The sequence below is a fragment of the Palaemon carinicauda genome, chromosome 20 (genome assembly GCF_036898095.1).
Source record: "Palaemon carinicauda isolate YSFRI2023 chromosome 20, ASM3689809v2, whole genome shotgun sequence".
Lineage (NCBI taxonomy): Eukaryota > Metazoa > Arthropoda > Malacostraca > Decapoda > Palaemonidae > Palaemon > Palaemon carinicauda.
In genome coordinates this window covers 23,682,753-23,699,295 of record NC_090744.1, presented here as the reverse complement: position 1 = coordinate 23,699,295, position 16,543 = coordinate 23,682,753, and the positions used below count along the sequence as shown (strand labels likewise).

At 47.8% G+C, this 16,543-nt stretch overlaps 1 protein-coding gene and 1 long non-coding RNA gene across 3 annotated transcripts in view; one reads left to right on the top strand and one right to left on the bottom strand.

Moving 5' to 3' along the window:
* The window catches only part of LOC137660209 (uncharacterized), a 60,625-nt gene that overhangs the window by 6,512 nt on the left and 37,570 nt on the right, over positions 1–16,543 (bottom strand). Inside the window, exon 4 of one of the 2 annotated variants that reach the window (XR_011047656.1) lies at positions 11,849–12,011. The exons of the other annotated variant lie outside the window; for it this stretch is intronic. This is a non-coding gene — a long non-coding RNA (uncharacterized lncRNA). The remainder of the gene's footprint in view (positions 1–11,848; positions 12,012–16,543) is intronic. 2 annotated transcript variants of the gene reach the window in all.
* Positions 1–16,543, top strand: part of LOC137660208 (interleukin-1 receptor-associated kinase 4-like) — a 59,053-nt gene that overhangs the window by 24,083 nt on the left and 18,427 nt on the right. Inside the window, exons 7-8 of the mRNA XM_068394923.1 lie at positions 7,881–8,036; positions 12,253–12,315. Of these exons, the coding sequence (XP_068251024.1) occupies positions 7,881–8,036; positions 12,253–12,315 (219 nt within the window). The remainder of the gene's footprint in view (positions 1–7,880; positions 8,037–12,252; positions 12,316–16,543) is intronic.

The window sequence follows — 16,543 nt, the reverse complement described above, 5'->3', positions numbered from 1 at the left end:
GTCTGTCAGAAATCGTAGGTAACGAAGTTGAAAGAGTGCTGTGCCCCGTTAGAGCTCTTTTTACTTAGCTCGAACTAAACCATTACGAAGTGGTTCTGAGGCCTTATGGTGCTCCGTTAAGAAGCCCTCATTGCCCATGTCTAAAAATGCGTTATCGTACTTTATTAGACTTTTAATCCGGGAGGCACATTCTCATTTAAATGAGAAAGATCGTTGTTTGCTTAAGGTCAAGACGCACGAAGTGAGAGTGATAGCGACTTCGGTGCCTTTAAGCAAAACAGGTCTCTTCGAAGTATTATGGACGCGACCTTTTGGAGGAGCAAGTCGGTGTTCGCTTCATTTTACTTAAAAGACGTCCAGACTCTTTATGAGGACTGCTACACCCTGGGTCCATTCGTTGCAGCGAGTGCAGTAGTGGGTGAGGGTTCTACCACTACATTCCCTTAATTCCAATATCCTTTTTAATCTGTCTCTTGAAATGTTTTTAATCTTGTCTTGGGTTGTACGGAAGACTAGGAAGTCTTTCGCATCCTTTTTGATTTGACGGGTGGTCAAATTTTGTTTCTTGAGAGCGCCAAGATTAAGGGTATTGATGAGGTCCTGTTATAGGGGTATTCGCCCTGGATATAACAGCTCCTGGGAGTCTTTCAGCATCCTGAGAGGATGGCTGGGCTTCGTGAGGAAAGCGGACTAATGAGGCAGAGTAATAATCAGAGTCTGCTTCCTTACCAGGTACCTATACTTAAGTCTGTTTTTTGAATAATTGTCAAAAACTCTTGAGCATATACGCCTTTATTGTATTAATACTGGTCTCTACCCACCACCATGGGTGTGAATCAGCTATTATATATTCACCGGCTAAGTTTAATATTTAAAAATGATATTTTGATTATAAAATAAATTTTTGAATATACTTACCCGGTGAATATATAAATTAAAGGCCCTCCCTTCCTCCCCGATAGAGACCTAGGGGACTGAGAAGAACTGGAGATGTTTACAAGTATATGCGGTATCTGGCCGATAGTCGGCACTGGTGGGCACACCCGCAACCTTCACGGCGATCGCTCGCGAGTTTTTGGAATCTGTCGAGCCGTCGGAGACGTCAGCTATTATATATTCACCGGGTAAGTATATTCAAAAATTTATTCTATAATCAAAATATCATTTTTAGCTTCGTCTCTGCGGGTAACCCCCTTCCCGCCAGAGGGTTGAGTGGGTCCCCTGAGTAGTTATTTTTCTCAGCTGAATTTATTATTTGTAATTCTTGTTTTGTTACAATTTTTTACGCTCTCGCTCTCCTTCTCCCGTCAATGTCGGCCGGGGAAGGGAGTGCGCAGTCCTTAATTTGTCTGTTCTCTCTGTGGATAACTTTCTCATCCGCGGACTAGGTGCTCCTCCCAAGGGACCTGAGGGAGTTTTTGTTACATAATTTGTTTTATTTTTCGTCAGTTAGCAGCACCTTCGTTCATGGGGAATCTTCTGTCACTGCGCCATCACTTTCTTGTTCTCGTGCTTGTGGCAGATTCTGATCAACACGCTAACTTCGAGGAACTAGCCCCGGTTACGTTTTCTCAGGTCACGCTCGATGCACACCTTCAACTTGAACAAGGCTTGTTGATGGAAAGCAAATAGCGCTGCCCGTAGGTTCGTCTCCAGGGGTTGGACTACTTCCCCTTCCAGGGGAGAATTTTCCTCCCCAGGTGTTGGGCTGTTTCTGAGAACTTCCCTTCATCTTCTCTGCTATCTCTCCAGTGGGTGATCACCTCTCTCGTTTGCGAGAGACCACCCATAGAGACATCTCTTTGGAGTCCTTCCAGAGATCTTCCTGCTTCTGCTGCCCTGCCAGCGGATCCTGTGGCTGCATCTTCTGCTTCGTCAACTGCCACCGCCAAAGTCTGCGCTCCTTCCCCTGATGATCGTCCTTTGGAGGCGGGAACAAAGCCTGAGAGAGACTCCTCTTCAGAGGCTTGCTGACAGTCAGCTTGCTGATTCTACACTCGTTGTCCATTGTCGTGTCGGGGGCAGAAGACCTTGCCGTGTCCATCCTCCTCTACTCCTTCTCTCTCGGCTAAGAGACATCTCTCACCTCCTCGCCACTGCAGTCTTCTTAGGAGGAAACTGCCCAGGCTTACTCCTCTGGTTACCGACCATCGCTTCTGTCTTCTACCTCATTCCAACGAAAAGCGACTCGTTCATCCTGTGTAAGGGATTGTCCACGTTTTCCTCCCGAGTATGTGCTCCTCACAAGGGTCGCATTTGTTCCGACGTAACTTTCAGCAGTTTTTCATTTATGTTCTCCTTGAACAACCGACAACTCGTGAACCGCCTATAAGTTTGACTTCTCGTAAATCGTCTGATACGTGAGAATCACTGGGGACTCGAGAATCGTCTGCTTATCCACCACCTTAACTCGTCTGCTCGATAGCGATCGCCTATCCGACAGCGTTCTTAAGCATCACGTAGACCAATACCTTTTCGTGAATCGCCCATTCATCGCTTAACAAGCCAGCGTTCGGCTGTTACTCGGAGCGTTTTCAATCTCCTTCGGAACGCAGTCACCCACTTGTGCGTGAATCGCTCAGCCTTCATGCCCAGCGATTCACGCGAATCGCCGCCTCGAGAGTCGTCGACACACCGGTAACGATCGACCCCGCGTTTTATGTGGTATTGCTGGTCGACTCTGACACTCTCCCTCTCGACAATTGTCAATTCACTAGGCTTCACATCAATGATCATCAACGCGTTTAGGGCAGGAGGTTTCTCCACGTTCCCCAATGCATCAGAGGCTGTCACTCTCGCAGCATACGATCACTAAGGTGAGTGTACATCCTCGAGCAAGCAAAAATCACCAACTGCAGCCATCAAAGGCGGTAGTTGTAGCCGCTAGAAAAGGTGAGGTGGTCAATGATCGTTCATCATGACCCCATTCCCCTTCCCGCAAATGCATAATAGCGCGACCCCCGGGGAAGGAGGAAGGGGACAAGTTTTCAGGGGTGCAGAATCCCGAAATTTCCTGCGCAGGAAGATACTCCGCAGAAGAACCCTTCGACCTCGATCTCTTCAGGGGGAGCTATCGGATAGTTCTTCGATGAGCAAGCAGCCGTGGTTCAACGTGTTGGTCAGAGCTGTGACACAGGGCTTCGTCCCATTGTTCCCTTCGCGGCCAGGGAAGCCCCCGGGGTTTCCTTGCGGACTTTCTCTGTTTCAACGAATGCAGGACGACAGACAACGACTGCTTTTCCACTGTAGAGGAAGAAGGGAACTCCGGACACGCTTCCATCATCAAGGGTCAAATTGGCTCCAGTCAGGGCTCCACGGGTAGTGGATCAATCATTGCTTCTGCCCACCAAAGTCTCACCTGCCGACTCAAGAGGCTCTCGGAGGGAAGAGTCAGTTTTGGACTCTCCCCTCCTATCACTGATGGAAAGACCTCCGGGAAGAGAACACGTTTTCACCTTCAGTTCCCACTCGTCTCCTTGCCAAGAAGGTCGCTACACCTAGACCTGTCTTGGAATCTCTGTTTTCCCTGAGAATGAAATCAAAGGATGCCAAGACAGTGCCCAGAGTCCTCTTCCAGGATTCAAGAGACCCATGAAGGGCATCAGGAGCTGAATCAGCCTTCCCGTTAATGACTGCGACCCTCCCCGAGGCGAGGTCTTGGCAGTGGATGACAATGATATCGCTGCCAGCCCAGCTTCAGACAGTGACCAGAGGGAGTCGGAACGTGCCATTTAGCAGGTTCAGACCATCATGAGGGCCCTTAATGGGTTACCAGACCCAGAGATGGCCCCGCAAGAAGGCAAAGACATGGTCCCAGACAGTGTCTTAGGCACCCAAAGGCCTCCGAAGTCCAGTGCACCTCTGACCTGGTCCCGGGGATTGAGGGCTGCTCGACATAAGACTGCCTCTCAGCTTGCAGACTACTCTGTGTCATACCGATCAGTCTCGTTCGCCAAACTTCTCCCATCTTCCGGTGTCAACCAGAGGAGGTACTAAAAGTTCTGTAGGAGCAAGTCCAACCAGGACTGTCTCCTTCATAGATCCTTGGCATTGGAGCCTGCAGACCTCCAGCCCCTCCAGAGAGATGACAGCAGTGAAAGGAGAGGTGGTGCCTAAAAAGCCCTTTCCTTAGGCGATCCCCCCTGTCTGTCCACGAGTGGAGGGATACCTACAAAGGTGCTGGTTCAGGTGGATGCAGCTCGGGCCAATCCTTGGATGGTATCCGCAATTCGTTCAGGGTATCATGTCCCGTTCAGGGTATCATGTCCCGTTCATCTCATCTCTCCCTCTACTGACCAAGTATCCAGTACAGTATTTGTGAACTCCTTTGTGATGGGATCAGCAAAGGGGCAGGCCCTTTGGGCTAAAGTTCAGACCATGTTGGACCAGGGCCCTCTCCAGGAGGTCCTTGATGTATCCCCAAGCTTCTTCAGTCAACTTTTTCTTGTGAAAAAGGCGTCTGGAGGCTGGAGACCAGTCATCGACCTCTCAGTTCTGAACAATTTTGTTGAGCAGACTTCGTTCAGCATGGAGACGGAATACACTGTCAGACAAGCGATAAGGCTGCAGGACTTCATGGGTACATGGGATCTAAAGGACACATACTTCCACATCCCAGTCCATCTGTCATCAAGGAAGTATTCAAGATTCAACATAGACGACAAAATATACCAGTTCAGGGTGCTGTGCTTTGGCCTTTCCACAGCACCTCAGGTCTTCACAAGTGTGTTTGCCCTGGTGTCATCCTGGGCACACAAGCTTGGCATCCATCTCCTTCGTTACCTGGACGACTAGCCGATCCTATGCAGACTCTGTGGCAACCCTTCTTCAACACCGAGACAAACTTCAGAGGCTTTGCCAAGATCGGGGATTATGGTTAACCTCAAGAAGCCATTCCTGCTTCCCACTCAAAGACTGGTATACCTGGGCATGATATTAGACACTAAGCTACACAAGCCTTCCCATCAGACGACAAAATAGCGAGGCTGAGGAGGGTCACAAGACCTGTTCTTAGAGGAGAAGATCTCCCTGCCCAGAAGTGGCTGTGTTTCCTCGGACACCTATCGTCCTTGGCCCGTCTAGTTCTCAACACCCGCCTTAGGATTCAATCTCTCCAGTGGCGCCTCGAGTCCAATTGGAATTGGGGCTTTGATTCCCCGAACACTGATCCCTATAGGACCAGAGGAAAGGACGGACCTCAAATAGTGGTTGGCAGACAAGAATCTGCTGAAGGGTGTTGGTCTTCTGTCCTCCCACCCGATTTGATGCTATTTTCGGACGCATCAGAAGTGGGGGGTCCCACGTGTTGTACCACACGGTCTCAGGCCTTTGGTCAGTCCAAAAAGTACCTTCACATAAATCTCCTAGAGATGATGTCAGTATATCTGGCCCTTCTAGATTTCAACTTGCTCCTGACGGGTCACTCGGCGGTGGTAGTTTTTCGCAGCCCCTATCCCATCTAGTGGTAGAGATATTGAGTTTACTCAGTCTGACTATTAGCTCGCTTCATTTCCGGAAAAAGGAATGTGCTCGCCGACAATCCGAGCAGAGCATCGCAGATAGTGTGTTCCGGATGGTCTTTGGGTCATCTAGTAGAAAACAGTCTTGACTTTGTGGGGTTTGCCGACTGTGGATCTGTTCACAACGGCCCTGAACTTCAGTCCCAGACCCCAAGGCTTACTGGCAAGATGCGTTCCAACAAAGGTGGGACAACATCGATGTTTACGTATTCCCACCGTTCTGTCTGATGAGAAGAGTGTGCACCAAGGCCAGAACATCGGTCAATCTTTCGATGACCCTCATAGCTCCGCTATGGCATCATGCAGAGTGGTTCCCAGACCTTCTGCTGCTCCTATAGAGCCGCCAAGAAAACTTCCTCCACTACACAATCTACTCAGACAACCATATGTCAACATTTACCATAAGGCAGTAGTTTCGCTATGCCTTCACGCCTGGAGACTATCCATCATCTCCTCACTCAGAAAGGTCTTTCACAACAAGTTGTGAAGAGGGTGTCTGGATAACTGCGAAAGTCATCAGCTCCACTCTACCAGGCTTAGTGGAACGTCTTCTGTGGTTTGTGCCGTGGAAGAGGTCTCAATCCACTCGATACCACTATTCCAGCAGTAGTGGAATTCCTCGTGTATTGAGGGAAGAAATGCATCTTTTGGTTTCAGTGGTTAAATGTATTGCTAAACCTTGAGTCTCCCCTTTAAACTAAAAGGAATGGGGATTTTCTCATCGCTAGAACTTTCCTCCTCATACGAAGTTATGAACTTAACTGTTCTCACTCAGAAGTGAGACCTCCTCCATGGAACGTGGTTAGAGTTCTTCGGTCTCTAAAAGGATCCCCGTACGAACCATTAACGACAGACAACAGATTGCCGCCTAACTTGGAAGACTGTGTTCCTGCTCGTTTTGGCCTTAGCCAAACGAGTCGGCGAACTTCATGGTCTGTCGTATAACGTCGCCCATTCGAGGGGATGGGGAGAGGTAAGCTTCAGCTTCGTCCCGAGTTTGTTGCCAAGACTCACAATCCGGGGGGTTTCGGATCCTAGATTCGACACCTTCCGGATAACGAGTCTCCACTCCGTAACTGACGACCCAAATCATCTGTTATTACACCCAGTAAGATGTTTGAGGTGCTGCCTCAAGAGAACAGCAGCAGCTCAGCCCAGAGTGCCCTCACTGTTCGTCAACACAGGTAGAAACAAGAGGAGGATCACAAAGAACATAATCTCCACATTGATTCGCTGGGTCATTGACCTCGCCATGAATCCCAATCCTCCTCCAGCACGTCGTCCCAGAGCCCACGATGTCAGGGGTGTAGCTATGTCTCTGGCCTTCAAAAGAACTACTCTGTGACACAGGTATTGCAAGTAGGCATATTGAAACGCCAAACTACGTTCACCGCCCAATACCTGCAAGACACAGTAACCTTGATACGTTTTCTATCGGTCCTGTGTTGGCTGCACAACAGCTGGTTTAGTACCTCATGCTCCTTTTTGGACAAGTAACAGAAGGTTGAGGGCATTGATTACCCAGATTTTAGTCTGAATGAATGAAAAGGAATGTCTGGCTCTCTTCATCCTCCCCTTTCGGGGAAATAGCATCCTGGATCCTCTGCACAAGCTGACCTCAGACCTCTGCAGGTAAACCATTGCTCCTTTGTGTAACCTAGTATTGTTCCAGTACTGTTGCGCCCCCATACCTAAGCGAGGTGGTATTGAGAATGTCTCGGTCTCTTCAGTTATTTCTTACAAGACTCGGAAAAACTTTTACCTTAACAGTCACATAGCTAGTACATCACCACACACAGCTTGTGTAGGTTGCAGACCATGCTTAGCAGGTTTAGCGAGGTGTTAGGGTCTCATTTTTGCACAAAACTTTGCACAATAGGTAGTACCCCGGGTAAGGCCTGAAAGCCAGATTGGCAGGGACATCCATCTTCCTAATGGGTGAGTCACCCCTATAAATAGCGTTAGTTTGTATTCCTACCTCCAACCAAAGTGAAGCTGTCACAGGTGTATGAGTGAGGAGTGTAGCTAGCTACCCCTCCCCCCCCCCTGCTAAGCAGCGAATGGGTAGTTAACCCTCTCTAAATTCTAATGGTTCGTCCTTTCAGCTTTGCAAAAAGTAATACCCCTATAAATAGCGAAGGTTTGTATCGTTGGGAAAAATACAAATTACCTCCGAATTTGCCATTTTCATTACAATATACATGATAGATTGATACAGATATCTCCTACCTTGTTGTACTACTGTATTTGAGAAATCCATGTAAAGCTCAACAGTTTTATTGAAAGTTAATTTTTTAAAATTATTTCACTTGGTGATCATAATGGATCATCTTAAATGATAGAGAACATTTTCTTTTCCAGGTTGGTGACTTTGGACTTGTGAGACTAGGTGGATCAGGAAATAACACACGTACCCTTGTCAAAACTACCACTATGTTAGGAACGCCGGCTTACATGGCTCCAGAGGCATTTAGGGGAGATGTTTCTATTAAGATGGACACCTTCAGCTTTGGCATGGTATGCTATCCAAAGAATAAAGTGAATATATTTATTTTTACACTTTGAAAGTAGTAAAAATTTCAGTTAGTCCCTACATATTTAAAACCCAGGCCGATGTTGGAAGTTTTCACTCTTTGTCTTTAGCCGCAACAAGTACGAATGCGCTGTTGGACCCTTACCAAATATTTTTCTCATTATTTAATTGAATGCTATCTTGACCTGTGATTTTGGATGTGAAACCAGAAATTCTTATTTGTCGAGGAAAGGGTGGACATTGTAACTGGTTAATGGCTTAACCGGCTGTGAATTCAGTCTTTGTATGCTTATTGTAGGGGGGGCATGATTGTTTGCAGTCATCCATGTGTGCCGAGTGTAGGTAAATGGCCCCTTGTGCTGTAGCATGTGTCAGACTTACTTCAACCCGACCCCCGATTACATTGTTAGTTCTGTCTCTTAGGCAGAGCAGTCGCATACTTGGAGCGTGAGTCTCCAGAGCAACCTGCTGCTACCTGTACTTCAACTGGGCATGAGGGTACTCAGGATTCATCGGCCCTAGGACCCGGGACCTTAAATTGGTGACAACAGAGACAAATAATCCCGAGTTTGTGTGTTCCTTTGGGAACATCCTTGCACTCCTTCGTGACTACGGGTAGGTAATTGTTAGGCCCTTCGGTGCCCCTTAAGGGTTGAGGCAATCCCTGGAGCTGCCCTGGTCAGATCTAACTAATTTGTCTCTGGATTGTGTTGTTGATGATCAGATCTGAGGATTCTCTTGTTTCCAGGCTGTCAAACAAGTTATCGGCTCCCACCCCCCACTCTAGAGGCAGAGAAGGTTCCATGCACCTTATTGCCACATTATCATCTCTTCAAGGTTAACTCGCTGAACTGCTAACTGATGGGGGACTCTCCTTGTTGAAACTCGAGCCAGAAGGTACATCCTTCTTAGTGTCCGAGTCGGTGGTCTGCCATGGCCTCCCTTCAAGTGATCAAGCAGTGAAGTGACATACTTTGCCAAGTCAACAGGGTTATTAACCCCGGAGTCTAGAAAAATGTCTCAACACAAGTTGACCCAGCGGTACCTCTGTTGCTTCAAAACTCATGATAGAGACCGGCTATATCTCTCTCGAGGATTCACGTGCAGGCAGCGGTGGAGAAGTGCTTCTCAGGACTCCCTGATCCACCGAGTAGTTTCTTTCAAGGGCCCTGCCCCTTCAAAGGGGTCCATAACCAAACCCTTGGGCTCAGCTATGCCTGCAGGATCAAGTGCGGAAGATTTCAGGGGCCTTTCCTAGACCATGATCAAGTCCACTCACAACTTCCTGAAAGAATCTTGTTCATAAACAGCTCTTATGAGCCACCCAACCTGGTTCTTCCAGGAAGGGGTCCAGAGAGAAAGCATAACACTGGCCCTTGTCCTGCTCTCTAAAGTAGGGGTTGCATGCTGTGCCATTGGGCAACTTGGCAGACAAGTGGCTGAACCTTGGGTAGTGAGTATCCCCCCAGATTTCTTCCTATCCTCCAACATCGCCAAAAACCCTGGGCCTTTCAGACAGATACAGAAGGGATGTTGAAAAAAAAAAAAATGCGCTCAATGTCATTTAAGATTAATCTCCAGCCTCTAAATTAGACACTTCATGGTGAAGTCAACTGGGTACTGATGACCAGTTATCGACCTCTTTCCATTGAACAAGTTTGTAAAAATTCAGGATGGTAACAGTACTTTCTGTGCAGAGTTCCATTAGACAAAGAGACAAGAGACTTTGTGCTTTCAGTGGACTAGAAGGATGTGTACTTTCAAATACCCGTCTTCTGTGGTGATTGAATCTCTCATCTCTTCAGTGGTGATTGAAAGAGCCCATTTCTTCCTGCTCCAGTGGGACAGGAGGCTTGTGACGATCATACCTGGTAGCCAAACGAGGAAAACTTCACGAGGGGAATCCTATTAATCTCAACTTCTTGATACCCAGCTGCTCTCAGATGTGTCAAAGAAGGATTGGGTCACACATGATCGACCTGGTCGTCTCAGGAAAGTGGTCAGAAGAAAAAAGGGATCTGCATATCAACATCCTGGCAATGCAAGCATCTTTTCTAGTACAGTAATGCAAGCATTTCAAGAATGCTTGAGAATGCACTCGCCAGTGTCGATGAGCAACACCACCATAGTAGCTTGCATTATAAAGCAAGGGGTCATGGTCTCGTGCCCTCTTTGCTAGCTGATGAAGCGGATGCACCATGCCGTAGAGTTGTCCGCTAGCTACATTCTGGGCAAAATTCACTCAATCACCAAGGGCGGGTTATAGGGTCGGAGTTGTCCCTACATCCCTGCGTAAGGAGAGACTTCTTGCTTTGTGGGGTCCTCTGGGGCTCAACCTGTTTGTCACAGCTAAGCAGGAATCTTCCCAGTTTCTTGTTCTCTTGTTCCAGATGCACAAGCTATGCTCAAAGTTGCCTTCGAACACCCATAAGATCACCTGGATGTGAACTCCTTTCCTCTGGTCAACCTGATCCATCCACAAATCAGCAGTGTTGATTACCCCAGGAATTAGGATGACCTTGGTTGCTTACAGTCCAAATTGCCTAAAGTTCTTGAGAGATTTACCCCAACGTTCCACACTTCTGTCAACTGCACCTTCAAAGGTACCACCAATCTGTGATGTTGCTGGAACTTGGTTGGAGGCTATCCAGTATCTCCTTGAGTGAAATATTTTTTGCCAGGCACTGCACAAGAGATGTCCGAATACCTGCGACCGGTCCTCTACAGCTGTCTACCAGGGAAAGTGGACCATCTTCTGTGATTGGAGTTATAGAAGGGATACTTCTAATGTCAGAGCATCTTTAACACAGATCACTTATTTCCTCACCTTCCTTCACCGAGAAAAGCAAGTCTTAGTTGCTGTTGTCAAAGGTTACTGTTCAGCCTTGAGCATATGCTTTTGACAGAAGGGTAAAGACCTCCCCTCCTCAAAGGAGTTGTATATGCTCGCGATCACCTTCGAGCCGTCTTGACCACCCTGGGACTTTAGATCCCTGGAGTGGGACGTGACCCTCATTCTCAAGGTTCTCATGTGTACCCTGTTCGAGCTTTTGAGAAGGATGTGAGACCGGGATCTTACCCTCAAGACTATCTTTGTGCTACAAGAGATTATAAGAGTCCCTCGGTCTCTGTTACCTAGTCACTCACATTGAGGTTTGGAAGTAGGTACCAAGTAGGACCAGAGCTAACAAAGTCAGCAGTAAACATCCCACCTTAATCTTCATAAGAAATCTTGTTCTTGGTCCTATGGTTGCTACTCAAGTAATTGAGTATCCAAGCCCGCTCTCACATGGGACAGTAAACATCTTGTCTATGGTAACTTACAGATGTAAATCTGGAATGAAAGGTAGAATGACTGGCTCTTCATAATTCTCTACGGTATGAAGTGGTTGATGCATTACTCACATTATCTGACTTGATGCTGGTAAGCTACATTTTTTAGTCCCACACTATAGAATCTAGAGAATTATCTCCTCAATCCTTGCTAGACGAGTAAGAGAATGGTGGAATATATACCAACCCATTGATCAACATATACCAAGTATATTATTTTGGATGGTTGTCCCTTTTGGGGAAGGGATTCTTCCTTTGATTATGTACCAATCTTCGTGGATAGAGTAGGTCCTATGAACGTAAGTTGGTTCTGGCCAAAGTGGACTTCCAACCCACCAATCAGCGAGTCTTCCTGTATTAAAAGACGAAAGGCTTGTGTACACGTAGGAACAAGTAAATTTTAATTAATTTGTGATTTTTCTTAGCTATACAAAAATGAGTCCTTTAAAGTTAAATTTCCTACCTCAACCATTCCTCTCTGTTCTGAACTGAAGGTCAAAATTTTAGGGCTGACAGATGATGAGCCGGGGCACCTCACACATACTTATCACTTCTCATTAACTACCTCTTTAATGAATTCAGCAACCATTCCAGAGATATTTTCCTTAAAGGCCAAGCTTGTATAGCTAAGAAAAATACAAATTAACATTAATAAAAAAATATTTTAGTACCTTTTCTGTGATACAGACATACAGGGTGTAATTATTTCATTTGTTGTATATATATTTCAGTAATTTTCTGGATTTTCATTGATGGATTAATAAATATTAAACATTATCCAGATTTTCTTTATCTTTGATGGCTTAACATAATAAACATTAATAGGTTAATAAAATAAATATAATTTCTGTCCGTTTTACTCATCAGGTTTTGTTAGAGTTGCTGACTGGTTTAATTGCATTTGATGAAGATAGAGAGGAACCAGATTTGGTAAGTACAATATGTAAGGGTAGCAACATTGCTGGTGTAATATAAATGTAATTACAGTAGGGTCCCGAATTATGCGAGAATTTGGCCGATAAATGGACCCACATAAATGGACTATCGCATATTTTGAAACACATAACAGAAATAAATCCATTAGGGCCATGGCAAACAGAAACTTGCCTATTCAAACGCGTTTACCACCCATTTTCATTTCTTTCTATTACTATACTGTATTTTTCCTAATATTAAATTGTTGTTATAAATAGATAAAACGTTAAAAATGTTTTAAAGTTTTAATAACTCGAAATAAGGTTAAAATTACAACCAGGAAGGTTGTAAATACCGTATATTTCCCTTTACCACACGACCTATAATTAGTAATAATTATAATAAGTTTAAGTCATATCTGTTGTATAAGACAACTGGTGAATAATAAAACCATCACTGTACAGACTAGCTTTCGTTGAATCATCGAAAATCCAAAATTAACGAAATAAAGGCAATTTTATATCATGCATTTCCTAACCAAGCGAGAAAGCACACCATCAAAATCGGAACCCGTTGTTTTGTTTACGTTCATCTCTGATCATAGCGAAGAAACAAACGCCTTTGCACATCTGTGATTAGGTTACTTTTGCAGCAACAGCTATCTTACCAAGTATTGATTGTATGATGATTTAGTATTACCAATGATGTTTTTCTTAAAAATGACAAATTCAGAGATAATTTGTATTTTTTCCAACCATACAAACCTTAGCTATTTACATGGGGTTTACTTTTGGCGTAGCTGAAAGGACGAGCCATTAGAATTTAACGAGGGTGTATTACCCCCGCGCTAGTTAGCAGGGGAGGTAGGGGAGTGGTAGCTAGCTACCCCTCCCCCCTCACACACCGGTGAACTGCTTCACTTCACTTAGAGTTAGGACTTGCCTTGGGGGACAGGGCTGGTGGGCAAATATGTGTAAATAGCTAAGTTGTTCCGTAACCGAAATACAAACCACGCTATTTACAAAGGGTTATTACTTTTAGCGTAGCTGAAATGGCGAGCCATTAGAATTTAACGAGGGTGTATTACCCCCGCGCTAGTTAGCGGGGGGGTAGGGGAGTGGTAGCTAGCTACCCCTCCTCCCCCTCACACACAGGTGAATACCCACTTTCACTTTTGGCTCGGACTGTGACAGACGTCTCTGTCTTGGTCCTCGCTTGGCAGCCATTGTCTGTTTTGTCTTTACTTAATCGCTTACTTTTCTTTTACTCAATATATATGTAAACATGTTTTCATGTTTGTATATATATTTGAGTATAGAAATAAGTAAGTTTCCTTTTCAGATGTGTGTGTGTAGTGTACGATATCTACGTGGAGGCCTCGGCAGTTAGGCCACCACGGCCTAATTTTATGGGTTGCGATCGAGTTTGACTTCGGTCTTTCTCTCTCTCTCTCTCTCTTGAGGTCGTTCACCCTTTTACTATGTTTTACTACGCCCTTGTAGCTTCCTTCCCGTGTGGGTGGGGTTGCTACGCCGTACATTTTGTCTCAATTAGTTTATGAATCTAATTGTAGTTGTTAATTTTTCAGCTTGTAGAACGAGTCCTTTCGGGGTTTTCGTTTTTTTCTTTAGTGTTCATTCATTTTTAAATTACATAATTACATAGTTACATAATTATAATTGTTATAATTCTGTTTTGGTTACAGCTCTCCTTCCGCGAGTGTAAGTGGTTGTGAGGGCACGTGCCTGTTGTGTAATTCTTGTTCCTTTTCCTCGGGATTCCTCTTCGGAGCCTTCCCGGGGGAATGAATGTGTACTAATATTATTTGTTTTATTTTTTTACAGTTACCGATCTAGTTCGTTTCTGTAATATAGCAACGGTGTGAGCTGTCTGGTTGAGTCCTGGGGATTCGGCTGTTGCTGCCTCCCCCCTTGTATTGTCGTCAGGGGCGTGTCTCCTACTGGTAGTACTCCCGTGTCGACGGACAGCTCTCCAGTTCATTTTAGAACAGTCAGGAGGCTTGCCTCCTTGGGCGGATAACTTTCCTTCCGAGGGAAGTTTTTTCCTGTCCAGGCTTGAGCTTTTCCTCTTTTGGGGGGTTCTTCTCTTGCCTTTTTTTCGTGCGACTATGCTCTTGGTGCTGAGCGGTCGCACCTGCAGTTTCGCTCAAGGGGCTGGGCAACTGCAGGAGCTCCTCTTCGGAGGATTGCCCCTTTTAGGTCACTGGCTGACCAGTCTCTTCCACGAAGTGTTTCTCTTTCGTTCGCGAGAGAGTACACTCATAGAGACTCCTCTTCGGAGGTTTCTTCTGTTGCTGTTGGCCTCCCTCGCCGTAAGGCCCTCCGTCCGCCTCGTCGTAAGGGCCTCTCATCTCCCTATAAGGGTGCTTGAGGCGCCTTTTTGAATCTCCGTTTGCAGCCTACAACTTCTTTTTCTCGATCTTCCGTCTTGGTGCAGATGGACAGCAGTCTAATCTCGTCTTCCGACGGGCAACGGTCTTCCCGACGGACAACGGTCTTCCCGACGGACAGCGGTCTTCCGACGGACATCAGTCTCCCGGCGGACAACAATCCCTTCGGGGCAAAGGGTTGCCCCCACGGGGGTTCTTCCCTTGCGTGTCAGGGTTTCCCTGCGCGCCCTTCTGTTCGTCAGCGCTCTCCTGTTCGTCAGCGCTTTCAAGATGATCTTCCCTGCGGTTCCTGTTACGTGCCCTGTGCGCCCACGTTCGCCCTCGCGATCTAGAACTTCGGTTCAGGTCGGGGTCAAGGACTCTTCTTCTTTGCGCAGGCTTCCACGCGTAGCCTTCTGCTCGTCAGCGATCATCAGCTCGTCAGCGATCATCAGCTCGTCAGCGATCATCAGCTCGCCAGCGATCGTCAGCTCGTCAGCGATCATCAGCTCGCCAGCGATCTCCGGATCGCCCACGTGTGTTACAGCTGGCACGCCAACGTTCTCCAACACTTCTGAAGGAATATGGTTCGCCAGCTACTAGCTCAACTGCGGATGCTGATCGCCATCGCGCGACCCTCAACTGCGGATGCTGATCGCCATCGCGCGACCCTCAACTGCGGATGCTGATCGCCATCGCGCGACCCTCAACTGCGGATGCTGATCGCCATCGCGCGACCCTCAACTGCGGATGCTGATCGCCATCGCGCGACCCTCAACTGCGGATGCTGATCGCCATCGCGCGACCCTCAACTGCGGATGCTGATCGCCATCGCGCGACCCTCAACTGCGGATGCTGATCGCCATCGCGCGACCCTCAACTGCGGATGCTGATCGCCATCGCGCGACCCTCAACTGCGGATGCTGATCGCCATCGCGCGACCCTCAACTGCGGATGCTGATCGCCATCGCGCGACCCTCAACTGCGGATGCTGATCGCCATCGCGCGACCCTCAACTGCGGATGCTGATCGCCATCGCGCGACCCTCAACTGCGGATGCTGATCGCCATCGCGCGACCCTCAACTGCGGATGCTGATCGCCATCGCGCGACCCTCAACTGCGGATGCTGATCGCCATCGCGCGACCCTCAACTGCGGATGCTGCTCGCCATCGCACAACCCTGAACGATTGCCCGCTTACGCATGCTGCTCCTCATCGCACAACCCTGAACGATCGCCCTCTTGCGGATGCTGATCACCATCGCACCCTTTCACGCGATCATTCACCTGCGCATGCTGCTCGCCATCGCACAACCCTGAACGATTGCCCGCTTACGCATGCTGCTCCTCATCGCACCACCCTGAACGATCGCCCTCTTGCGGATGCTGATCACCATCGCACCCTTTCACGCGATCATTCACCTGCGCATGCTGCTCGCCATCGCACAACCCTGCACGATTGCCCGCTTACGCATGCTGCTCCTCATCGCACAACCCTGAACGCTCGCCCTCTTGCGGATGCTGATCACCATCGCACCCTATCACGCGATCATTCACCTACACATGCTGCTCGCCATCGCTTACCGCCAGCGATCTTCTTCACCTACGCGGCAGCACGATCCCTCGCCGTCACGCCCATTCGCCTGCGCGCCCGCGCGATCGCTCACCTGCGCGCCCGCGCGATCGCTCGCCTGCGCGCCCGCGCGATCGCTCGCCTGCGCGCCCGCGCGATCGCTCGCCTGCGCGCCCTCGCGACCGCTCGCCTGCGCGCCCGCGCGACCACTCGCCTGCGCGCCCGCGCGACCATTCGCCTTTGCGCGACCGTTCGCCCTCGCGCGACCATAGTTCGCGGCG